Below are 26,301 nucleotides of genomic sequence, written 5' to 3'. Positions count from 1 at the left end.
CAATATGTTGCCGATCTACTGATACACTTAAAGGATAAAATAAGTACTCATAATGGCATCTCTGTCTGATACTAAAGCTTTTCTGGGTATGCACTTGGACCAAATATCACATCCAAATATTAAGGCAGTTTAAGCATATCTAACGTTTGACCCTCATATAAATCCATCACATGCTCAAACAAGGTATGGAATGTGGACACAGCCTTACATAAGCAGTCAGTAAGTGGTCAGACATCTTTGTTTTTGTTGACTTTACCTTATAATTTCTCCACTGCCCAACCAAAATATATGCCAGCAGCTGATCATATTACAGTCACATACCGTAGCCATTACCGCATTGATCTAAGTTTCTATTTTACCCTGAGCAAACCACTTCTGTTTGCTTTCCTGCCAGTTGGCAAGACAACCTTGGCTCTGTGTCGCCAGCAGCTGATAAATCCTAAGCTGCACATGTTTCCGGACATTGGTCATTTATCTTCATTAATGTCTGCAAATGTAATAAGAACTTCTGAAAGTTAAACACTTTAAGAATTATGACTTTTAAAAAACTGTTTCTAATTGTTTTAGTCCACTTGATCCAGACTATCTGCTGGTTTACTCTTAGAACAAATTCTTTAAATCAGTGTAGATGCATAGTTCAAATAACTCTTCTTTATTGTGATCACATGTTTTAAAACTGGTGCATCAACTTGATGGCAGAGTTACATTTGTCAATACAATATCATAAAATGTAGATTAGGCCATATTTAGGTCACCCTACTTTGGCCAGATGTGTGGGCAACCTTTGACAAGCTGCAACATGAAGCAGGATTTTTAAGGTGAATTTAGATTGTTAGATCATTTAAAGTGGTTTACAAGAGGTGGTACAGTATTTCACAATCTCTATCTACTAATTCTAATCTTCCGTTTGGTAGAGCAAATTGTTTGTGACCAATGAATTTTATAAAATCTCTCTGGAAATAAACCTGCCTAAGCCACTTGGTTTGGATATGTAATGCCAGAGTAAATGTTTATTAACTTCTGACTGCTTTAATTTGTGACCATTTCACTATTGTTATTATATTATTAGCTATTATTGAAACCAATTTGCTAAAAAAATATTTATTCTTATTATTATTGTCCAAAGAAAAAGGAAAATGCAAAGAAACATTTTACTTTTATTAAAATTAACTTTAAAGGGCTAAGGTGAAACTAATGTTTGACTTAAGTGATTGATGAATCACTGCTAAGTTAAAAATAATAAAAATTTTTTAGAAAATGTAACCAAAGCGCGTTGCCTTTAAAGTAATACAGTCCCTTCTCATGCCGTTGTCTCATATGAATCAGACACAACTAAACCCTTTAGCTTTCCCTCATGAGCATCTATATGAGAAATATAATCTCAGCAAAGGAGCGCTGCTTATGAAAAAACATAGACTGATAAAAAACTTAAGCTTCTACTGAACGACCTCATATGATTTGTAAGTAACATAGAAAATTCTTTTATTAAAACTCGCCTTACATGAAACATTTTCCTCTATCTGTGGAGTGTTGAATACGGGCAAGGAATTGTGGGTTCTCAGAGAACAACGAGGACACACAGAAGCTGATTTGAAGTTTCACTGAACAAAATGCTAAATTATCTGAAAGAACCTAGACACCAGAACAGACCTTCAGCTTAGGAATACAACCATCTTCATCAAAGAGCAGCTTACTCGAGTGGACTAGTTCAAAGATCTAAAACATGCAAACTTGTGTAGTAATTAAGCAGAATACAGAAAAAAATAAGTTAGATCTGTGTCTTAATGATAGGAAAAATAAATTGTTTAAAGCCTATAAAAGAACAAACTGCTGTGGCATGTGATTACCAGAAAATTTAAAAGATCCGTCCTCTCTAAGCCTTCATCTGATTTTACTGATGTTACCTTCATTTCAAAGTATCTGGACACGTTTACCAGTCTGCAGGGATGGATTTAGTTACTCTGTGCAATTCAAACGGGACACAATACCAAAAATTTCAATGTTACTACTACTTCTACTAAAACATAATTAAACATAATTTAGTTTTACGGGAAATCCAAAACATCAGAACCTATGGTCCCGTCATCCAGGAAATAACTTTATAGTCAAAATGTTTTGTTTTTTTTGACATTGTAGTGACATGAAACGTAATTTTGGTTTTCTTTTCACTTCATTTGTTGTAAAATCAAACAAACATGGAAGTTGTATCATAGTATAAATGTGGCTTTTAGAAGAATTTTACTGAACCTAATTAAAGTAATTGGTTTTTAAGATTATAAGCATATACACATAAAGTAAATATAAATGACAAGGTATGTGCTCTTCTGTTTTTATTATGTCTTCTTATGTTTTGTGGTAATGAAGGGTAATATGTGGAGGACAGTAGTTTCTAATAGTTTCCAAACCAAATACAAAAGTACATTTTTATTTTTTTAAGCATATAATTTTGTTTTTGTATTAAATTAAATGCATCAAAGAAGACTGAGGATATAAAAGGTAAAAAAAAAATCAATCTGGTTAAACAAACAACATCAAGGAAAAAACATGAGAGGGCTGTATAAACTTTCATCCAAACCACATATTCATGATCCAACCGCTGGCATTTGTTTTTCATTTTTCTTAGTCATCCACTCTGTCAGTGATTCAGTCAATGCTAATAACAGTTTCCAAACTCTGTTATATAAATACTTGAATTAGGATAATAACCAAGCTCTTTTAACAGGAAGCTCTTGCATATGAGCAGACTCAAATAAGTAGAGAGGACACATACATTTACCATTTAATTCCAGACATTCAGCAACAGTTAAAAAAGCTGTAATGTCCTTATCAATGCGTCTGGTGTACTTCATTGTGCTTGCAGTTCACAAAGGATGTATTGGGTCACCTGGAGAGCATTAAGATCGACCTGAGAGGGATAATGCTGTTGGAAGCAGAGGGAAAGCAGAACCTCAGAGATTTCTCTGAAGCAGGGCTATCAGAGATCAACTATGCCGACTACCTGGAAGAGGTAACTCACGTACACAATGTTGTTATGAGCTGGAAGAGAAAAACACACAAACAAATCATTAAAATGTGCATGAATAAGCAGGAAATGGTCAGGCCCACAAAATATGGCTACAAATCAAATTTCTGATTACTGGATTAAACTGCTCGAGTTCCATTGCTTTGGCAAAATCATTAAAGTGTATGAGAGCCACATTTTATATACACAGTTTAAAGATTACAAAAGCATACTTTAATGGTGAGATACCAGAAATAGTTTCTTTCTGCAGGCTCAGTGTACCAGCCATCTGCTATGCTGTCAGTTAACATACAGCAGGCAGCCGTGCTTTACCTGATATGAGCTGCGACATGACACAGTGCATTGGATTCTGCTGAGAACCACTGAAGCTAAATTATCAAAGTGATCCTGCCAAGGCAAAGAGTGTGTTGGAATAAGCTGGAACTTGGCATTTGTTGTCTTCTCCAACCCAAGCTGCCAGTTTCACTTAGATTAAAGCCTATAAGAGAAAAGAAAGTACTAATCATGCATTAAAAAGTACATAGTATGTGCAGCTCACACACTGCAGAAGTCTGTGATGTTTTATGTGCAATAAATGTTTACTCTTGGAGTGCTAAAGCTTTTCTTTTATAAGAAAATACATGGAACTCATGAAGGTTATTTATTCCTTATTTTTTTTAACCATTTGTCCATCAAAGATGCAATTGTTTTTTAATCTGTAACTTTAAAACTATTGTGTTATTGTTTCTCTTTAACCAATGAAAGCTGCATCCAATTTGAATGAGGATATAATCTAGTTAGTTGTATCCTGTCATTGCTATTCATATATGAAGGTTACAAAATCTTTCTCCTTATTTATTTGTTAGGTGAATAAAGGAGTCACTGTAGTAGATGTGCTCTCATTTGCCAGAGAACTGGAGTCCCAAACAGACCTCATGGTAAGAAAACAACATCCGGTCAGGGCAATTTCTCATTGTTTTGTCTCTGCACTCACACTTCAATTATTTTACTTATAAATCTAAAACACAACTTGATTGTATGCGTGATCTCAGTAGCTATACCCTTCCTATACAGAGACTGGTTCTCATTTGGTTTGATGACTTTATCCAGCCACGAAACAATGCAACACATTTGTTCGCCTCCAAATGGAAAGTCTACTAACAATTGAGATGTTTATTGTTTTGAAATTTCAAAATCCTTTTGAAATAGGATTTCATTTAAAGTCCCGATCAGTTTGTTGGCTGTAAGTAATGTTATAACTCCATGCAGTGCTCATGTAGAAATAATCCACGAACAAAAGCTTTTGTTCCCTCTCTTGGTGGCTCTGTCTGAAGGATAAGGAAGATAAAATGCATTGTTAAAAATTATGTGATAGAAATGTTTTTCTCATTTCTTTTTTGTTATGGCTTCCGAGTTGATTTTTTAGCTCCTTGTTTTTGTTTTTTTGCTGTGTATTTGTATGTTTCAGCCCAGGGGCCCTCTGCAGACAGCTCTGAAAAGCCACATTGGCACTCTGCAGCAGATCCACAGACAGCAGATCATCCCCATGGAGCAGGCTATGGTAATTTGTTTTTTCGCCTACTCTAAAGCACTTACTAAGCAATATACAAATGACTGATGCATTTTTATTTAAATTAAAATTTCTAGTGCACTTTTAATCATTCCCCAAAAGACAGGTTAAGGTGATACTATGGGTAGTAATATCCTTGAAAATTCTAAAAGTATGTATAACATACAAAAAAAAATAAAATAAAATCCTTTTAATTTGAAATCTTTAGCATTTCTACCTGAATCTGCATGACAATCAGACAAAAGATAGACCAATTTTGTTACCCAAACTGCCCTCAAAAGATCTGAATTCAATGCAGCCAGAGGTTAAATATTGTTTGAGTTTTCTAGTGTGTGCTCATCAAATCCAGAGTGGGCAAATAGGGGTGGTGGTCAAAATCTTAAATTCCCATCAGCCTTATAGCATGTTTAGCTAACTGTTTTAATTTTGTTGTTCCCATGTCAGCAGAAAGTTGTTTGTCAGTAAGAAAGCTTTTAAAACCAAACATGCAATACATGTCCAAACCACAGAAATACAAAAAATATAGATATTTGAAAACCAAAACGGAGCAAAAAACACAAGTTTTTATTTTTATTTTTTACACGGGTCTGTCATGTCTCTGTAAATGAATGCTACTGTTGTTTTGTGTGTTAAATAACTACATACAAAACTGTTCCTACAGCTTTGTTAGGTGCAAATGTCCACTGTATTTAACAGACCGCAATCAGCCTTAGAGAAGAAACTATATTTAGATATCATTTAATATACTAAAAATATTGTGTTTTTGGCCCTCAGGCATGTGTCACCAAAAATGCAAACAAATTAAATATTCTGTTTTATTTTCCCTGTCAAAGTCTATACTATTCTTTTAAATACCACCAAGCATATACAGCTGCAAGCAGTGATGTGCACTGACCCATCTTTAACAACATTTCTTTTTGTTGTTCTTTTTCCTTATTCAACCTAAAGAAATATGTCAGAGCAAGGGTAAGCACAAACGTGTCCATCCTGTGCATTTAATGTACCCAACCAATATGCAAATCATATAAGAAACTGGTATCTTTCAGATGGTATTCTGTATGTCCAACACAGGAAATGACTTTATTTTTTCATAGTAAAAAATATTGTTCTTGCATAAACACCTGTATTAAGTGTGAAGGGTTTTGTACCAAAATAGTACAAAATATCCACTTTGAAGAAAAAATATGTTGCTCACTGGTGACAAAATGAGGATAAAAATACTCTAACATGTGCATATGTGATCATATCATTGATGTGTTTTAGTAAATTCTTTCTTTACAGTGTGGATATTCAATTTTGGGATGAAATTCTTCAGCATGCCAGTATTCAAAGCATAATTTTCTTCATTTGATCATTTTTTAACCTCTTATACTCTACACTTGCATTTGTTTGTCTTAATTGAAGTGACCTTTGACCTCTGACACTGAAATGTTCATCTGTGTCATTTTGAAGAGTTCTTTAAACCAGAGCATGAGGTTCCTGGAGAGAACAGCCTCAGACCTCCCAGTAAGTAAACCAGCCTCTGAATATGAAATATAGACCTACATGAATCATAATTTCATCAAACAATATTCATTTTTCACCTCTGCAGAACAAAGTCATAGCTGTTCTTGATGCCATTGAAGCTGCTCAGTACCTCATCTCCCACAATGCAACGCTCTTAGTCAATCAGGTAACATGCATTGTGTTCTGTTTGAATTTAAGCTTATAGAAAATTTCTAACTCATGTTATGCTTTGATTGTTCTCAGGAAACAAGGAAATATACAGCAACCATTATTGGCTACTTCCATCAATATATAGAATGGGTAAAAACATCTGTAAGTGTTGTGTTAATTTGTTAACATGTTGCAAACCAATTGTCTCCCATATTCCTCACTTATGGAGTGTTAATGTTTACCTCCATGTTCATGTAGTCAGAATCAAATGTTTTCCTAAAACACAAAGCTATGAAGTGGTAAACAAACATTTTGCATGTTACAAAAGCGTTTTGGAGTAAATTTAGACAAGACCAATATAACAGCTATGGCCTCTTTAAATCTAAGGAATCTGCTTTGAGGCATATTGGTTTCTGCGCCAGTGAACCAGAGGAATTCAAACTAAACTGAAAAGCAGAACATTTCAATCCTGAAATTCAGAGCTGTCAATAAACCCTTATTTACTTCATTCATATCATCTTGGTTGTTTTCCACTTTAAGAACAGGGAAGCTTTGATAACGTAAATAAAAGTTTAAAAAAAACTTTGCATAGCATTGAATCTGTTGTGTTCTAATATTTCCTGTTCATATTTTCTGTAGTTGGCCCTGGAAGTTGCCCCATGCAAGCCCTTCAGCAACATTTTGGACACAGCGGAAATCATGACCTGTAGTTTCTTAGTGGACTCTATGGTAATAACATGAAACAGACAATGTATAAACAAGTTGTAGCTCAGTGAGGCTGGATAGATAACAAATTTACACAATTTACATACAGTAATTATTTGCATAATTAATCTACGTTATTCAATTATAATATTTGGTTAAGGTTGGGTATTAAATGTACTAAGTCAAGCTTGTAAAATTATTATGTTTTGTTTGTCACCACCCAATCAGATGGACAAAATTCCCAACCGCAACTTCAGAGTCTCTCATGCAGGTTTTCGCAAAAGAACTATTTCTTTTTCCCACAAAAACAAATCTTTTTTAAAACCATGCAAATCCTTTTCTGCACATTTGCAAACTTGAATTTTTTAGGCACATTCTTTTTACATGGTGACAAGCTCGATTTACAGATGCCAACTCTGAAATTATTTGCAAATATTCCTTTACAACTAAAAAATTTTATGATTTAATATTGAGCCCATATTAAAGCTTTAGGAGTGATAAGAAAACCCCCCCAAATCGTATTTATTGAGTAGGTCTGATTTTAAAAGATGTTTTTGTTTCCCTTTTAACTTTTGTGATAGAAATTAAAAATGTACTTGAAGTGTAAGAAATTTTAGTTGGCATATCACCACTATTTCTATTTTAATAATAAATATTTTTATTTTATTTATTTATTAAATATTCATCGTTTTTTTTATTAGAACACTTTCTGGATGGGCCTGGGCTGCAGCACCCTCTTCCTGCTCCCGAGCATCATCCTAGCAGTGAAACTAGCCAAGTACTACCGCAGGATGGACACCGAGGATGTTTATGACGAGTGAGTAGACTTGGGATTCTAAGAATGCAAACATACATTTACTTCATATTGTTTATGCTGTAAATAGCATGGTTAAAGTACGGACATCTTGCATTGTTTAGTGAGATCTAAATTAGCTAATGAATGCATACATGTAATATGCTTCTAATGGTTGCAGGGGACCCTTCTTTATCTTTAACTTCTTATTTTTATGTTTACTAAATTTAATTTTTTTTTTCTTATTTTAATTGTAAAGGTTTTTTTCGCCGTTTTTCTTAGCAAAATAGCTGGTTTAGCATATGAAATGTAACAATTTCAGGGTCTCCAATTTGCCTCTGAAGCTTGTCGTTGATTTATTTTCTGCCCACTTTTCTCTCCCCTGTAGCTCTTCTGTTTCTGGGACTTGGCATTTTACTTTGTGATAACCATTTCTACTATTTCCATGTCCATATCATTTATTTTATTGCTTCATTCCCTCTCTGTCAAGCACTTGGCACTTTACAAACAGACATTGATGCATTCTTTTTCATGCACTTTTTATTTACCTTCTGAGGACCTACTGCTTTAAAACAACCTCAGTTGATCAGTTGCATCTCGCTCCATGTAATCTGTGCCAGATTACAGGACGTTTTAAGATGCATTTCTTATGGTGATCATCACAATAACAGTTTTATGTTGATGTTTTCTGTGTATCTTTATAGCAATGAGACAATTCCCATGAAAAAGTAAGACATCTTACCCAACTCCCTTTCTTTTTCTTTTTTCTTTTTTTCACTCTGTGCTTTTTTCTGACTCTGTACATATCTGTTTACTAAACTACTTGGTGCTGGTTTGCAGTTTTAAGCTTCAATTGTTCTTATGGGTGGATGGTGTGGCTTCTTGTTGTCTGCTACCTATGAAAAGTGCCCCTTACCTTTCTTTCAAGAAGGGCTCTTGCAATCACAAACCTTACAAGTCCACCTGTTTTTGTAAATTACAATGTAAATAAAACATTATAGTTTATATTCAGATGATGTTTATCTCCTGACATTCGTGATATGTTTGGCTACTCAAAAAGAAAGCATTTTTTTCTACATGTTTTGCATGCAACATCTCTCATTTTTCATGCTTTATTTTTTGTACACAATATTTTGTTTTCAGTATGGAAATTGGTAATAATGGTTATCATAGTGAGCGCTCACAAGGTATTCCTAATCCTATGATGACAAGGTAAACTCTATATTTATGTTGTTGACTGCATGTGATGGTGGAGGTGGAGGCATGTCTTGGAAGTGGGTTTCTTGGTCATGATGAGCCAAAGTATAATGCATGCCTGCAGGGGAGTTAAATCATTGCAACCATAAATCTGGAGGTCTTCAAATAATAAAATTAAAGATGTAATGGTAGCTTTTGTAGTAAAAAAAAAAAGAACAACAAAATTCAGCAGTCTTTTGTGCCTGAAATACAGATCTAAGTAGGAAGTGATTAACCTTGCTTTTTAAGAATTGACAAATATCTGTTTACATGGACTTCTGATGGTATCATATGCAACAGAGTCAATTGTATAGAAGAGTTTAGGTTTTTACTGGAGTAAATTTAGTAATTCTGACAAAAAAAAAAAAAAAAAAACACTAAAGGTTTGCAAGTCTAATCAAATAAGTGAAATACACTGGCCACTTTATTAGGCAATAAAATATAGGGTGATGAGCCACCTTTTGACAGCAGAACTGCTTTAATTCACCTTTGCAGATTCAACAAGGTGTTGGAATAATTCTTCAATATAAACATGATCGCATCACACAGTTGCTGCAGTTTTGTCAGCTATACATCCAAGATGAGAACCTCCCTTTCCACCACATCACAAAGATGCTGTATTGCATTGAGATCTGGTGACTGTGGAGGCCACTGAAAAACAGAGAAGTCTTTGTCTTGATACAAACCAAAATGAAGCCATGCTTTCATGTTGTTTAGACAAAAATCTGGCTCAGCCATCATTTGACCACACACTGTTTTCTAGTCTATTACTGTTCAATTTTGGTGAGCCTGTGTGGATTGCAGCCACAATTTCCTGTTCCTAGGTGACAGAGGGGACACCCAGTGTGGTCTTCTGCTGCTGGAGCCCATCTGCTTCAGGGTTCTACTTGTGTGTTCTGCATTGGTTGGTTGTAACCAGTGCTTGTTTGAGTTCTTGTTGCCTTTCTATCATCTCTAATCAGTCTGACCATTGTCCTCTGACTCCTGGAATGAAAAAGGCATTTTCATTGAGACAACTGCTGCTCACTGGAAATTTTCTCTTTTTAGGACCATTCTCTGCAAACCCTAGAGATGGTTGTGTGTGAAAATCCCAGTAGATCAGCATTTTCTGAAATACTCAAACCCATTTGGCACAAACAACCATGACATGTTCAAAATCACTTAAATCCCCTTTTCTGATGCTTGTTTTGAACTTCAGCAAGTCATGTTGACCATGTCTAGTTATAGTAGTTAAAAGTACACAATGAACCATCATATTTTTTATTTTGTTAAATCTATAGATTTAAACACAAAAATGTTTGCAAGGAAAATTATATATATATAAAAAAAGAATTATTAATTATTTCAGCTGCACTTTTAAATTGTTGGACAATTTTGCTACTTATTAAAAATCCTATTTTGTAAGATTATCAAATGCTTAATTGTGTATGTAAATTTGCAAGAACAAGAAACACACAAAAAAAGTTATCACAACTTATGGTAGTAGAAGAAATTCAAAACTACTTAAGAGTCATGGACACACATATGCACACACGCTTGTACATATGAGTTTGTATAACACAAAGACATAAATAGTCTATGCTGTTAATCATACCCTGACTTAAGTTCTGTATTTCAAACACAAAAAACAGAGAAAATCAATAATTAATTTTCATTATAAAAAAACTAAAAAGGGAGCTTTTAAATCTTTTTGCTGCCATTACTGCTATCACTTTGTACACTCTTCTACTCTGTGGTCTGGGATCATACCGCTAACCAGCTGCATGCTCTGTGTGATGCATGGACGTTCGTGTACATTGAAAACCTTTCCTCTTTCCTCTTGTTTAGTGTCAGCCAAAGTCCGATGAATGTACACCTGATCATTTTGTTCAGAGAGAGGCAAGCATGTCAAGCTTGAATGTGAAGCTGCAAAATTTACTTTTTCTCCTTAATCTAACCACACCTAACTGCATGTTTTATATTTTTAAGTTGCATTTGGACGAGGATGACTTTGCCAAACCAACCTTCTGTAACATAAACTATAAGCAAAGAGCAAAACAACTGTTTTAAAAATCTTTATATCATTTTTTAAACTTGTTGAACTTGACATGATTGAAGTTTTATTCCATGCTGAGCTACATTTCTACACATTTTGAACTGATGACGAGAACAAATAAAATGTAAATTAAAGAATGAGGATTATTGAGGCTAATATCAGATCTTTACAAAAGCGCAGAGCTTTCACCCAAATAGAAAAAATTGGGACCTTATCACATTCTAACGTGATAGTTTTATTATAAAAATGTAAAACATATCACATTATAATGTGATAAATTATATTGTAAGAACATGAAATGCAACATACTGTATGCAGAGGTTGCAACCTTGAAGCAGAATACATTTTATGGTCTGTGTGTGTCTGGGTTGGTAGATGGGTTATAGATATAAAGATATCTATAAGTTGCACAAGAATTTGGAATGAAACTTGCACATCAGTGAGTAATTAATAACCTCTATTGATTGATCACCAGCCAACAGATAAACGGTTCAGTTAATCCATTATTTAGATGTTGTTGAAGATGTTTTGCTCTCTGCCTTTTGAATCCCTCGCCCCTTTATTTTCTCACATAGAAGAGAGGCGAGTAAGGATTTCACAAAATACCAAGGAATCAGCTGAATTTTCTGTCTTAAACTGTTAATTTTGTGACCTGTGTGTGTATTTGTTCCCATGCTGGTAGCATCCCTACCTATGATACCATGAACAGGTTCCCACGGGCCTCGGCTCCTCCGAGGCACATCGACTGGTGATGGAGAGCCAGTTCTTGTTCTGGCTCCTGAAAGGTACTGGATCGCTAGCGACGCAGACTGTCAGTCTGTCTTTAACACTGTTTTACTCACACCATTCTCTCTAACAGCTTGTCCTGCTCTCTGCTTACCATCACTATGTCTTTATTCATCTGTTTTCAGTCTTATATATTTGCAACTTTTACCTACTAACTCTCTTAACACCTCTTTACAGCTTGTTTTAGTGCTTTTCTGCTCCCAGGAAAACCATCATGGTGAGAATGAATCATTTTGGAAAGAGCCATAAATGTCTGTTTGTAAATCTCATTGTGCATTAGTGGGAAGAACCTAAATGTACTCATGCATCTTTATTTCTTTGCTCTACTATGTTTGGCACTATCATAGCCATAGAATTAGTTCCAAACTTGTCTGAAAAACGTCATGTCTTCGTGGGACTGTTCTTTTTTCTTAGTTAGACAGATTAGCACCACTTAGCAGTAAATCTGTTAATTTTTGCTAAATTATTTTCCGCTGTTGCTGAAAATAAAGCCTGTTCTTTGTAAGAGAATAGATCAAAAGGTCAGTGTTTGTCTGCAGGCCTTGTTCTTTCATAATGATAAACTGCAAAGAACATTGTCCTTTCTCACAGAGGACATTTAACATGTGGTTAGTATGAAATGTCTGAGTTATGTTGAGTTGCTTCCCTTTTAAGCCCCTGAAATATTTCATACTGTCTTCCACAAAGTCATAGTTTTTTTGAGTCAAAGCCATAATTATTGTTGTTGGTAACACCTGTACTTTTTCATCTTTGACAAGTAAAACTGCAGCCCAGTTTCATCAGATAATATGTAATGGGTGTGTTTCTCCACATTCCAAAGCATAGGGGTGTCGCAGACCATGGCTGTAAATGTTTGAGGTGGCAGCATAGCTCGAGGCTGTTGTTTTTTTTTAAGGCAGATTTCACGTGACGAGACGGATAGATGTATGTAACTATACCATTTATTTTGTAGCGTGTACTGTTGAAGATGAGAGGGGAGTAGAAGGAGTCCAGAATAGGAGAGGAGGTAGAAAAATGCAAGGCTTGTGGAAAATGTGCAGGAGGAGTCAATCTCTAGGATCAAAGTGTACAGTTTAGCACCTTCTGTCATTCCCATGTCTCCTTTTTGCAAGAGTTTACAGTGGATGTCATGGTTTTGAGCAGGATGTATGGAGATGTTAAACCAATCAAAATATTGACATAGACTCAGACCAGAGGGAGACATATAACAGTGCAAGGAAAACATAGGAATGACACTTTTAGTCTATTGAAAAGCTTTATGGTTTGCACTGTGGACAAACATTCCAACAGAACCAACAGTTTCCAAGATCTTTGGTTTCCAACTTAACTGTGTTGAATTTATCATACTATGTCATCAAAAATACAAAAATAACCTGTATTCAAGAAATCAAAAATTGGTCTTGATCAAGGCAAGAGGTTACAAGAGCTAAATTATACAATATGTTTGTGTAACTCTTTGTTAAAAGCACCTGTTAGAACATGTGTTACAATACAACAACACTGAAATTGTGTTTTTACTTCATTTAAAAACAGCCAGTTTTATTGACATGGTTAGAAAACTAATAAAATACTTCACATGACACACTTTAATTTTAATATGATCTCACTTTCATTTAAGTGATGGAGAAGGCAAACATATTAAAGAATACTTGAACATTTTGCAGTGAAGGGCCACCATCCTTTATAAGTAAACAGTAAATACAATTAATTATCATTTTTCAGGTAAAAACTGGCAAACTTATTATAGAACTGATTGTATAAGTTTATAGAGTTTGCATGTTCTCCTAGTGTATGCATGGGTTCCCTCTCTCGGGTACTCCGGCTTCCTCCCACTGTCCAAAGACATGCATGTTAGGTAAATTGGTCACTCTAAATTCTCTCTAGGAGTGAGTGTGAGTGGTTGTTTGTCTATCTGTGTTTGTCCTGTGATAGATTGGGTGTATTCTGCCTCTTGCCTGCTATTTGCTGAGATAGGCTCCAATTACCTTGTGACCCTGAAGCGGGTATAGAAAATGGATAAATAAATATGAGGAGAAAAGTATTCTCAAAAGAAAGCATGTTTTGTGGGAGTTCTAGAGTACATGATCTTCATATTTTCTTTCTTGAGAAAGAAGTACAATTTGGTCTTTGAAAATACTTAGTTTTATGAAAGCATCACTGACTGCTCTTCTTACCTTTTTCACAACCCTGCCAAAGCTGCATTAATCTTCTGGGCCAGTCAAAATAATAGATAAATAAAGTAGCAAGTTTAGTGTATTTACATAATATCTTTAAAAGTCTAATTACTTTTTGTCTGATATTCATCCTCCTAGTGCCCTCGAAAACTGGAACTAAAGTACACCACAGTAAGTCTGCATTCTTGCTGTTTTTACATTTCATATTTTAGTCATTTAGATATATCTGCCAAGAACTGAATGAATTTTGTCTTGCATATCAACAGTAAAGATTACACTGGTTCAGAACCATTGTTCAAGTGTGCATTTAGCAAACAATTTATGCTTGTGTCAACTGCAAAAATCTTAATTTTTCCTTATAATTACATAGTGCACAAGCTCTGTCACATTTACTGCCTCTTCATAGCTATTCTGTGAGTTTAACATCAAGGCTTTGTCCTAAAGCCACTCCAGCATTGCCTTGATTATATGCCTCCAGTTTCTTCAAGTGTATGGCAGAGTACATCCCTCCCTCAGTTCTGACAGGTCTTCCTGTGTGAGGTACTTTCATACCTTACTTTAGAAGATTTTTATGTTAGGTTCTCTGATGTTTAATGTAGGAATTCCTCTTTAGAAACTGCTTGAAAAACTTAGCAGTTGACTGGAATATGCTCATGCATCAAACAAAAGCAAACTTAATCTAATCAAAACCAAGCTGAGCCTCACATAACTCCATAGCAACCAGTAAAGGCTACAACATGCGTGACTATGAAAGCCCAAAACTCAAAAATATAGCCTGACAAACATGATGCTGCCACCACTGTGCTAGTAGGCAATGAGGATTTCCTTTCTTTTCAAACTGCACAGTTGCACAAGTTCTGACCAGAAAAATCAAGTTTTTTTTTTTTTTTATTATCTGAAACTTAGTCTTATGGCAGTTTGTCAAATACAAAATTATTCATGCTTTTGGGAATTTTTGTTCTTTCACATAAGCACTTCTGAAAATGGACATAAAATAATGTGTCCAGCTTAAAAGAAGCATAAAATCCACATTAAAGAATCTGAAAGAGTGGCTTTAGAGATTCCAGCTGAAGTTTATGTCCTAATTGTAATCACTAACTTTGTTTTTGTTTTTAGTTTTGATTTACTACATTACTTACTCTTTGATTAGATTTGCCAAATGTTAGTTTGGAATAATTTTATGTTAGGTTAAATTAGACCCTTTCACCACATATATGCCAAATTCCTCTCTCCAAAAGCAAAAAAAAAAAAAAAAAAACTGAACGAGCTGTAACACAATCAGAATCAGAATAATGCAACACTAAGCTACTAACTAACAACTTTGCTATAACATGGAACAGAAGTCTATATTATTGCACAGTGAATTATGTAGTTAAAAGTCCACTACAAGAATCAGAGTATAAGGAATAGAGAATTCTTCACTCAGAGACCCCTTAAATGCTGCGTGGCAAACTCAGAACAGCTTTCATTTAGTGTAGCTGCTCAACCATGAAGGCCTGATGGAGAAATTCCTGCTAAGATGCTTGTTTTTCCAGCAAGTTCTTCCATCTCTGCAGAGAACCTTTGATGCTCTGTTGTAGTGACTGATGGTTCTTACTTGAATACTCAGTATGTCTTTATGGCCTCCAGACTTCTTCCAATTCACATAATGGTGGTTGTCGGGGAACACTAAAGCTTGATTTCATACCAGTGTCCTGTTTTATTACTGAGGTCTATCGAGCTGTTCTCAAACTTCAAGTATTTGTTTTTGTCCCAGCATGCAGTTCAAATTGTCAGACCTTATTTGCATTGGTCTTAGCCTATCTTTACAATTTTCTTATTAATCTGCCATAAACGTATAGTTTGTTTGTAGATGAAAGATTTCAGTTTTTAGTTTTAATACTTTGCAGGCATTAAAAATCAAATATCTATTTAAAGTTAAAAGCAACTCTATAAAGCAGCAAACTGAACAAATGATGTTGACTGAATATATTTAGAAGAGATTTAATTTAAATTTATTTTTGGTGGGGTGTAAACTAACAACAGTATGTTCTGTTTCCTTTTGTTCATAGCTGTTTCACAGTTTTTCAGACTGGAGGGAGCCCACTGAAAGCCTGTTTCCTCACAACAGATGAAGATCACAGACAGTCTTGCAGGTGTTTTTTCAACAGTCAACTCAACCTCCTCTATCAGGCAGATCACTGCCTTTTGTGCAGTTACTGCCTGAAGGATATGAAACACTTCTCCCCTCAGCATCAATCTGAGCCAAGCTTTCTTTTCAAAGGACTGCTGTGTCAGCGTTTACATTTGTTCAGGTACAAAAACCTAGCTTAAAAAAACAAAAAGAAACCATTCAGAGGACATGACATTAACTGTGACATTTGCTCTTTTCAATGCTCTTATTTGTGCTTAAAAACAGAAGCTGAATGCTTACCTGAAGGTCACGCCAAGCTGAGAGGACTCGTGTTTACCCTCAGCACTTAAAAAAGGATGTGACACTTTCAGCTTAAGCTAATTTTAAAGGTGTTACAGCGTGTCAGTACGTCTGTGACCAAAGTTGAATTTTAAGTGTGTTTTGCTGGAAATGAAACATCCTTTTAAGACAAATTGTGAAATGGAAGTGTGTTATCTTAGCCCCTGGTGATTGTTTGATCAAACCAGTACCAACACAGACAAAGTTTTGGAGTTTTTGTAAAAAAAATAAATAAATAAAACAATAAAAATAAAAATAATGAGCATGATTTAAAAAAAAAAATGTTTACAATATTATAGGAAAGTTTGGTTTTGGTGGTTTTTGATTCACATTGGAAATGATTGGTTGCCTTTGAGATGCATTTTCCAGCCCAATAATTAAATATGTTCCTTTTCAAAACAGAAAATACCACTGAACACGCTTAAACTGTTGAAAATTGAGGAAGTGTTTTTGTTGTAGTGTTTTAAAATGTATACTTTTAAACTATGCTAATATTCACTTCACCTGTGCCATCTACAGTTTTGCAGTTTTTTCATAAATTTTCTCGATTTTTTTTGTAAATGCATTTACAAAATGAAATTATTATTGTAATGGATTCTTCAGATTTCTTTTTTTTTTTTTAGGCCCAGGAGTATGAAAGATATACCACACAAAAAAATTACACCACAATTTTAACAACAGTCTAAGTGTCTTGGGTGGATTTTCCCTTCTAATCATGTCAGAGCACGGCCAATTATTTTACACTTTAGTGAAAGTGTGAGGTTTTTAAAGCCCCTCCATGTGACTAAGTGATTAATAACACTATTTTGTTGATTTCACCAACATTTTTACTGAGGTCAATCCTGCGTTTATAGTGGAGAATTAAACTTATTCTCAAGCCAAAATCCCCCTTCTTTTTTTAATGGTCTGTCAGTGATTTGCTCTTTTTGTTTGTCTGCTTAAAAAAGAAAGAAAGAAAAATCAGTAGCTATGAATACATGGAACAAGTGAATGTATTCAAGAGATTTTTTTTTACTTTGTTTTTTGAGATGGAAGACGTATGCTGAAATATATTGCTAGCCAATTCAGTTCTCCCACCCACCTCGCCTTCATGTTTACAGTTTAGATTTGCATCATTTATCTGCAGAGTAATGTTTGTTATAAATTTGACAATCCAATAATGGGACAAGTGAGCACTTTCAATCAGATTGTAAAAAAAACATGCTTTGTGCTGTACTCAGCTGAAGTTGATGCACACTGAAAAAAAAATGTCCATCTTAACACTGAAAGGTTTGGATTTTGTGTTGTTACGTTTATGATGTGTTTTTGTGTGCTACCCGCACAATAACATAAGTTATACTATACAGTAAGCATACAAGTATTCACTGTAATTAAAATCTGTTTCTATATTGGCTTAATTTTTTTTTAATCTATGAGTAGCCATAAAGATTTTGAAATTATTATGATGCTAGGCTTGATTTACTTTTACTAACTATTGGCTGGTTAGCGGTAAGCTTGTAAAACTATTTCGCATCACTACATTAATTCTGGGGCTGCTTGGTGGTGCCGTGGTTGCCTCACAGCAAGAAGGTCATTAGTTCAAGTCTCGGCTGGGGAGGGGTTCAAATGATGGTCTTTTTGTGTGGAGTTTGCATGTTCTCTCACCATCCAAAGACATGCATGTTAGATTAATTGGTCACTCTAAATTCTCCCTAGGAGTGAGTGTGATCATAAATGGTCTTTCTGTGTTAACCCTGCAATTGTTCTGGCAACCTGTCCAGGATGTACCTCGTCTCTGGCCGGCTAATTGCTGGCATAGACTCCAGTATCCCCATGAACTTGAATTGAAGAAGAGGTATAGAAAATTAATTAATACATTAGTTTCACATTATAATTTTTTCTCATGTGTTCTCATTTATTTATTTTGGGAAAAAATAGCCCAATATTTCATATTTTCAAGAATAATGTCCAGTCTAACACATTTAGCTAGTTTCTTGCTAGCAAAGAGGCTCACACAAGCTCCTTTTTTCTTGTTTGTTTATTTAGCTTGTTTGTGGGGAATACCTCTATTTACCATCAGCATTACCAGATATGTTTTTGTTTGGCTAGAAACATGCAAATTTAATTTCTGAAGGGAAGAGATGGAGTAATAAATAAATTAATAACTAAAACAGACTAAGAAGACGGATCTTATTATTATTTATATTAGCTAATGAAAATACTTCCAAATACATTCACCAAGTTGTTTATTAATGCAGTCATATGTAATGAACTTTATGAGTGACTTGATGTTAATGAATATGGAAACTATAACAACATTCAACAGACTTTAATCCTTGACCATGTGGATTAGAAATCACTAAGGTATTATTTTAGAGGCAAATCCTACAATTTGAGTGTAGAAAAATGGAGTTTGAATACAGGGTGTGCACACAATAAAAATACACACAGAAAAAAACCCCACAGGGCATGACATTAAGTTCACATTCACTCTCTAATTATGTGTCATGAAACTTTGATTGTTACAGTTAAACGATCTGCCAGCTTTCTTAATAAAGTCCTAATCTATAGTGCGAGATAAATCTAAAATGATCCCGACTGGTTTAAGTTATTAAAACCTGAAATGCCCTTCTTATATGGGCCATGGACATAGACATACACATATATATAACTGTGATGTTCTTTTAAAGTAAATTCCATTTCTTTCTCCTTTTTTTTTTTTTTTACTTATTTCATTTCAATACCCATTTCATTGTTAAGATTGACAATTTTAGGTATCTGTGTGCTCATTTTGACTATCATTGGTTTTCTTGTTTATTAGAATCTGGTCGCTGATCTTTAGGGAACTTGTATGATACTACTAAGTGCTTAAACTAGTTACCACGTATCCATACCGTGGTACCTTGTTTGAAACGTGATGCTCTGAAGTTGGGCACAGACGCCGCCATTAAGAACAAGCTTTTCATGTGGCAGTAACAAGAGTGTATAAATTGTGAATAAACTGAAAATAAAATTATGGCTTCTCTGTCCTTTTTCTGCATTTCCTTCTTTTTTTTAGATAACATGTTCATAACTTGGGAAAAACTTCTGTGTTTTCATATTTTTTTAAACAAAAATGAAAATCTGCATAAGTCAAATGTAAGAAAATGTACAAGTAACCTTTATTTAGATTAATATAAATTATACATGAATACAAAATGCCACCAAAAGTTTAAGATTATTACAACAATGCATGTTTTTATGTAGTGCTGACACAACTGCCCAGAGTCCTCGTGGGCAGCATTTCTGGAAAGCTATTTCAAAAAGACATAATTATCTTCCACAAGCTTCCCTCTGAGGTTTACTCCGGCACCAAACAGTATACGAATAAACACCACCATCGAGCCACATGCAAACTTAATGCTACTTCTAAGTACATTTGTACAGACACAAATTTAGTCACAAACAGAAGCTGTGGTTCAGAGAAAATCTTTTTTTTTTTTTTCAGTTTGTGTACTGACACATAAAACCCTGTGTGGGTGTGGTTATTTTAACTATTTTTACTGACTGTACATAATGAGCTCTTCAGGATGTTGAATTTTACTTATTTATAATCACCTGTTCAATCACTGGGTAGTATCATAGAATATGTTTAATGTTCACACTTTTGTTTTGAAGAAAGGTTCAAATAAATAAATAAAAAAAACTTGCTTGTTTCCTCAAAGTTAAGAATGGTCCCTCGCCCTGAAACTGATGAAGCTACAAAGGGAATGAACATGAAATTTATAACTAAATATCAGTGCACAACGTGGCAGTTTTACTTTAAATTTAATTCTTGGTATATAATTTCTCTAACCTCCCTTCACAGGCATCTCTTCTTCTTTTTAAACTGGCATGGAAATTGCTCACTCCTTGCCATGCAGATCTTGTACCTTCATGTGTCGCTTCACATTTTGCAGTGGACTGTGTTTATGTTTGGGGGAAATTATAGGTTTTGCTGCACAGTTATGAGCTTCAGCGGCTTCTGACTGCAAACAAGAAGTTAAATTCTTGATGCTGGGTTACATGAGTAGACATGCTATACAATTTTTTTAATTGAAATGTCTTCAGCAAACATATAAATTGTTAAGAACCATAATTTCTGTGTGGGTGCATAAACCCTGGAGCAACAAAAAATTAGAAAAACTACAATGAGGTGCATTTAATATTGTTGTGATCTTTAGAAGTTTCTCTATGAGTCACAGTCTGTACTTTTTACGTAACACCTGCAAGTATGTGCATCAGTGTCAACATCTCAACTCATTTCACATGTAGCCCTTCCATTTTCCTGGCAGCTGTGAGTAATGTGGTTGTTCTCTTTCTCCGCCCATATAGCCATTTTTTTTCTTGTCTAACTCCTTTTTTCTGCTGCTTGAATTTGCTCTCTCTCTGTTTGGCCAATAAATAGCAGGAGGCATCCTCAGCTCAAGCAGTCCTACTCTCTTCCTCTTCCACTCCATCCAACATGATGTTGATCCAGGCCACGGCTTTGCTGCTCGCCTGCTGCCTTTGGCCAGCTGAGGCTCAGAATGATAGCAGCAGGAAACAAAGCATCTGGGATGATCCCATCAAGTTCAACACCAAGGCTAAGGACAAGTGCACCATGATAATTACTGGCCAAGGGGAAAATACAAGGCTGAGGCTGTCATGCCAAGGAGGCAAGCGTTCCTACTGGTGCGAATACGTGGGGAAACCTCACACCTGCAGTGCCTATAATAAAAACCCTCGGCACTACTTTGTCCAAATGATGTGGACCCTGAGAAAGCTCCACAATGCCTGCGAGGGCCCAAAACAGCTCAAACCTCATATGTGCAAAAAAGCAACTGATGACTCTCAGATGATCTTGTCATCTGCTTCCGCCTCCCAGTCACAGCCAGAGGCTTCAAGTAGGAAAACGGCAGCAAGACAAGCAAAGCAGCTTGGTGGACCTCAAACTCGACCTGCACCTGCAAGGCCTGATTCAGCAAGGCAAGCTGCTATGAAAGGCTTTCGAATTAAGACCACACAGATAACAACTCCACAACCAACGACACCTCCAGCTGAAAGATATGCCAAGAAGGTGGCTCGACAGTATTGCTGGAGATCACTGCAAGGCATCTGCTCCTTTGCCATTGGTTTGTTTCGAAATTAACTAATGAGGTGAGCAGCAGAACTTTCCTTGTTCACACACAGCACTATGCTGTTTTATTACTTATTCAAGAGTATTGTGGTGGAAAGAATGTATTTAATCCAGTTTGCCTCCAGCTTTCTTATTCAAAATGTTTTTTTTTACTTATTTACTGTTACGAAATTACTGATGCACATGAAATTCAAGAGTACAAGCATCCCTCTCTCTGTTTTATTCACAGATTATACATAATTTCTGCTTAAAGAAGCCACCGGTGGGGAAACTCCAGACCAGGAATTTGTGGGGAAAAGAACACTAGTGCCCTCATCAGGGGATGCAGCGGTACTGCAGTGATTTTATTAAGAAAACACTTTTCTCACAGAACTTTATATGCATATTCTTCCACTGAAAACATTCCTGTAAGAACTTTACTACCTTCATTTATGTTTTTGCATGAAATATCTGTGACAACACAAGTATTTGCATTTGTGTATCATTACCTTGAATATTGCATTTTTAAGAGTGAAAAAAGTGCTGTCAATATATATATAAAATTATATTAAATGTGAAAATATTATTTGCCAAATAAACCTTATTTTGAATGTATTTATTGATGTGTATTTTTTTCTGTGAACAAACAATAGTCCTGCAATAAACATTCAGATCAGTATGTTTTATGAAGTGTTATTGTGGTGTAACTAAGACTTTAAAAATGGGAGGCAGGCCTCTGCGTGAAGCATCAGATAGTTTCAAGGGAGAATTGGTGAATGGAGGGTAAGCAACATTACATTAATCAAGATATTAGTTTACATATACTGAGATCAAACACAATAGCATAAAAATGTGTGATATTGTTAATAAGACCGCTCAGGAACTTAATAAAACTAAGCAAGTTTGGAAAGCTTAGGGGAAGTCCACAATTATAAACTTTGAAAACCATTGTCGTATACTAGTTTTAGGTTTCTATAATCACCCATTGTACCACATTTGACCATTAGGTCATCGAGTTCTAGGGTCACTCGGCTAGCAATTATCTCCTGAGAGGACCTGTGTTTCCTTTCAGGATAATTAATGTCATGTTAATTTTGCAATACTAACTAGATGGTACACTGACGGTCGTTAAGATATTAACATTTGTTTACATTTAAAAAACTACTTGTACAGCAGCTGGGATTTCTTGAGTCAAGTTATATGATCCAACACTACTGACTGCTCTTATATCTGATACCTCAGCATAAATAAAGTTAGTTATAATCTAAATTCATAAACAGAATTACACACTCAGCATTCAGTGATTTGAACTGACAAGGAATCACAGCAACATTGCTCTGTGGCTGAAGAATTTGTGAAAAGATTTTCCTCTCATGGTACACCTTCTGCCTTGTATACATCCAACCTTATTCTTGCCTTATTCTTGGTTTACTGGACTAAATTCAAGCGAGTTCACAAGCCCTTCAGTCAGGCTGTGTATGTGTGTGTTTGTGTGTGCGTGTTTGAAGGGGAGGGCTGATTATGTGGCAGCCTCTTGCGAGCTGCAGCCAAAGGCAACTGTGTTCTCATCTGTCAGGACTGCATACTGAAGTTTCTCTGACAAGTTCAGGTAAGACAATTGCTTGTTGTGTTCTCACTCCATAATGAACATGTTCTGGTATTTTAAAACTTGTCAAGTGTGTTTATTTGGTTGCTTTTGATATTTTCTATGTTTCTATAGATTTAATATGTAGAATACTTTAATGTTCCCATGCAGTGTACCCTGTACAGTAGGCTACTTTTAAAATCAAACAACACATATAGTATTCTTGTTCATTATTGTTACATAATGGTACTCCTGTTGTAATAGTTATATATACATATATATTTAATATTTCAGATTATGCCACATTATGATTTTTCCATCTATGTATCATTTACTTGATCCTCTCTTCATGTTTTCAGAATGATCTATATGTAACTGGATGCACATTTTTCTTTAATTTTGTATGTTATATCATGACTTCAAATTTTTTTGCAGGTGCTTTACAAAAAACCTTTTTTCCTCAAGTCTAGAATATTCCTGAAACTATGAGTTTGAGAAATGTAGGTCTCATAGGGGATTAAAAGGGGTTTCTCTGCAAAAGGAAGTGGAAGGGATTTGAGGTCAGTTCTCCTAAATCTGAATTTATTTTCTTGTAGGGCTTGCTCTGCACTTTTCATGGCTCTCCTCACCAACATCACCATCCTCCTTGTCCTGGCTTGTATTTCCCATCAGATGATGCTGGGCAGTTGTCAGAAGAGCCATGGACGAAGGGGGCGAGGTGATAGGGCACAGCACAAGGAAAGGCCAGGGCTAAAAGTAGGTCGCCATCCAAAGTCTGTTTTTGCACAGCCAGTTAAAGGCAAACTGGTCACCAGAGACAAGTCAGAGTGTATCTGGGCTGCAACAGGTGAACACCTTGTTATACTTAATGTCACCTGCATGAAAGGGGACAGGAGCTTCAGGTGCAAGTACACTGCCAGACCAGGTGTTTGCCCCCAATATGTCTCCAACACAGAACTCTACTGGAAGCAGATTTCAAGGGCTCTGCAGAAGCAAGAGAACTTGTGTCAGGACAGTAGTGTGTTGGTAAAAGCAGGCATGTGCAGAAGAGCTGCAAGAGATTCTCATTTCAAACTCCATGGCACACAGAAGAAGAAGGATGCCTCGTCTTATCTTCCACCTTCTGCAGCCGGAGCTGTCAAATCCTGTCAGCCCGCTAACAAGAAGCTGGCAGAAGAGTTCTGCAGTGACTCCTGGTCAAGCTTGTGCACCCTACTTTTCACCATGGTGAAGGATTATGATTGCTGAACCAGAAAAAAAACTTTACATAAAATATTCACCATATGGAGTCATTTTATTACTTTATTATACACCATTATTTTAAATGTTTGATGCTTATGAAAACTATTCTGACAGATTATATGTAGACTGTAGTCATCCTCAGTGTTAACAGAAATTTCCCTCTTCAATAAATACTTTTTCTACTATTTGATGTTGCACAAACATTTTTGCATATGCTGGAAAAGAGGAGAGTTTCAGTGTACATGTAGAGCAAAGCAAAAGCAAACCTTCGTCCATTTTTCTTTCTTTTCAAAGACTGAAATGTGTTTGTTTCTTATCACTGTCTGAATCTCATCAGTAAAAAGCATGTTTGGTATTGACACAGCAACATAACCTGAGGCAGTGTGATTAGCTTGCATATCTTGGCAATGATGATTCTTTGGATTCACACTGGGTATGAAACCAAATTCAACCTAAACAATCAAAGTCGAAGGGCACAAGAGTCCAAATAGATCAGATGGAAAGCTTGAATTCAGGGTTAAAGGGTTATACTCTGTATTCATGATGTTCAGATAAACTTTCCACTTTTTTCTTTCAGAAGTTCAAACTCGACATATCTTATTAATTTGTTGATCCTTTTTATAGCAACAGCAAAACTATATGGCAAGATGAAAAATGTGCTCTATGGTAATCCATTAACTATAGTCCTATAGTTTCAGGTTTGTCTTTTTCTCTAGGCTAAAAAAGGCCGTCATTCAACACTTATAACTTAAAACAGATATTAGGTTCTTTTTTTAAGTGTCAAAAGGCATATTTACAATTTTGCCTGCATTTGGTCTTTGCAGACCATAGCCATGATCACATCCACCACAGCTAAAACAAAGTGTCCACATCCACATTCACTAATCAAATAGAGGTTATAAAGAGAGAGGCACATTTTTCTTTAACCTGAACAGCCAGATGGTATGCTGTGGTTTTAGAAAGGAGGGGAAAAAAGACTTTCCTTATGATTTAATCATCATCCCCTGCTGTAACACAATGCAATGTCCACAGCGGGTTGCATTCTGAGTTTGTGGGAACTCTATTATGGGTGAAAAAAAGGCAGACTGAGACAATGTGGCTAAAGCTACAAGTAAATTAGAGGGCAGCTGCAAAGTTTCTGTAGGAATGGAGTGGATATAGAAGTACATTTAAGGGGGAGTTTTTCTTCAAGCAAGACTTTAAAACACCAGCTGCAGAAAACAGAAGACTGCAGAGCTGCTCGAAAGCTTGTTAAATGTGATGCAATCGCTTTGAGAGAGCATACACTCAGTAAAAACTGTTTCTCAAGATGTTAGATTTTTGGAAATGCACCCCTAGCTCATAATTGTCCAACCTTCTGAATTTGGACAATTAAGTACTTCCAGACAGCTGCAGTATATAAAGCTGAAGGAATTAGTTCCACATATAACAATCCTTTCAAATGCAAATTAGTTAAAAAAAAGAAAAGTGTAACTGAGGTCACAATAAAGAGCTTCCATTAATGTAAAATTATAATAAAAGAAAAATGATATTGCAACATACAGTAATTTTCCTGGACATAATTTGTCTGTTTAAACCAAGGCTCATTTCAGACAACATGATTTTTTTGTCCCCTCCAATGATTATCATCTGTAAAAATTCATTAAATAAACCACTGTCTTATATTTCAGAAAACAATTAAAACAGTTCTGCTTCATATGAAAGCATCGAGTAAGAAGTGAGTTTTTGTTATTTTTTCAGCACTGTTACAAGTTGCATCAGTGCTGATTGTCAGGTTGTAATCGGTGTAATCATACTTGGTCTGTTATTATGTGACAGAAGTTATTGTGAAGTTGTTAGTTTGTGAAAAATATAACTGGTCTCATACCTCAAAGTAAACTACAAATTATTGCTGCTGCTGCAAAATTACAGTGGATTTAAACAGTCAATATGGAAATGAATAATACAAACTTGTCACTATCTGTGCAGATT

General features: G+C 35.4%; 3 protein-coding genes across 15 annotated transcripts in view; all 3 read left to right on the top strand.

Moving 5' to 3' along the window:
* Window positions 1–16,927, top strand: part of prom1a (prominin 1a) — an 87,803-nt gene extending 70,876 nt beyond the window's left edge. For 2 of the 12 annotated variants that reach the window (XM_041990183.1, XM_041990180.1), the window contains 14 exons: window positions 2,861–3,007; window positions 3,868–3,939; window positions 4,470–4,562; window positions 5,520–5,537; window positions 6,024–6,077; window positions 6,163–6,243; window positions 6,321–6,389; window positions 6,867–6,956; window positions 7,634–7,749; window positions 8,430–8,453; window positions 8,869–8,937; window positions 11,679–11,781; window positions 14,095–14,127; window positions 16,008–16,927. In XM_041990183.1, the coding sequence (XP_041846117.1) occupies window positions 2,861–3,007; window positions 3,868–3,939; window positions 4,470–4,562; window positions 5,520–5,537; window positions 6,024–6,077; window positions 6,163–6,243; window positions 6,321–6,389; window positions 6,867–6,956; window positions 7,634–7,749; window positions 8,430–8,453; window positions 8,869–8,937; window positions 11,679–11,748 (903 nt within the window). In that variant the 3' untranslated portion in view covers window positions 11,749–11,781; window positions 14,095–14,127; window positions 16,008–16,927. Of the gene's footprint in view, window positions 1–2,860; window positions 3,008–3,867; window positions 3,940–4,469; window positions 4,563–5,519; window positions 5,538–6,023; window positions 6,078–6,162; window positions 6,244–6,320; window positions 6,390–6,866; window positions 6,957–7,633; window positions 7,750–8,113; window positions 8,938–11,678; window positions 11,782–14,094; window positions 14,128–16,007 lie in introns of those variants that run through there. The other 10 variants (XM_041990184.1, XM_041990181.1, XM_041990188.1 and 7 more) reach the window with 8 other exon arrangements.
* Window positions 16,928–20,864: 3,937 nt separating this feature from the next.
* fgfbp2a (fibroblast growth factor binding protein 2a) lies at window positions 20,865–22,089 on the top strand. The gene is made up of 2 exons (XM_041990697.1): window positions 20,865–21,544; window positions 21,754–22,089. Exon 1 carries the CDS (start codon window positions 20,871–20,873, stop codon window positions 21,534–21,536), a length of 666 nt encoding a protein of 221 aa, XP_041846631.1. The 5' UTR covers window positions 20,865–20,870; the 3' UTR covers window positions 21,537–21,544; window positions 21,754–22,089.
* A 966-nt stretch (window positions 22,090–23,055) lies between these two features.
* Window positions 23,056–24,592, top strand: fgfbp1a (fibroblast growth factor binding protein 1a). 2 transcript variants are annotated; one of them, XM_041990620.1, is made up of 2 exons: window positions 23,056–23,112; window positions 23,761–24,592. In XM_041990620.1, exon 2 carries the CDS (start codon window positions 23,761–23,763, stop codon window positions 24,334–24,336), a length of 576 nt encoding a protein of 191 aa, XP_041846554.1. In that variant the 5' UTR covers window positions 23,056–23,112; the 3' UTR covers window positions 24,337–24,592. The 2 variants fall into 2 exon arrangements, with proteins under 2 accessions (XP_041846554.1, XP_041846553.1); XM_041990619.1 differs by having other exon boundaries at window positions 23,685–24,592.
* Window positions 24,593–26,301: the final 1,709 nt, after the last annotated feature.

This window comes from Melanotaenia boesemani, chromosome 7, assembly GCF_017639745.1.
Source record: "Melanotaenia boesemani isolate fMelBoe1 chromosome 7, fMelBoe1.pri, whole genome shotgun sequence".
Lineage (NCBI taxonomy): Eukaryota > Metazoa > Chordata > Actinopteri > Atheriniformes > Melanotaeniidae > Melanotaenia > Melanotaenia boesemani.
This window is presented reverse-complemented; position numbering and strand designations above follow the sequence as displayed.

Excerpts from the sequence above, each read along its gene's own strand:
- fgfbp2a (XM_041990697.1), top strand. The coding sequence starts at position 20,871 with ATGATGTTGATCCAGGCCACGGCTTTGCTGCTCGCCTGCTGCCTTTGG.
- fgfbp1a (XM_041990619.1), top strand. The coding sequence starts at position 23,704 with ATGGCTCTCCTCACCAACATCACCATCCTCCTTGTCCTGGCTTGTATT.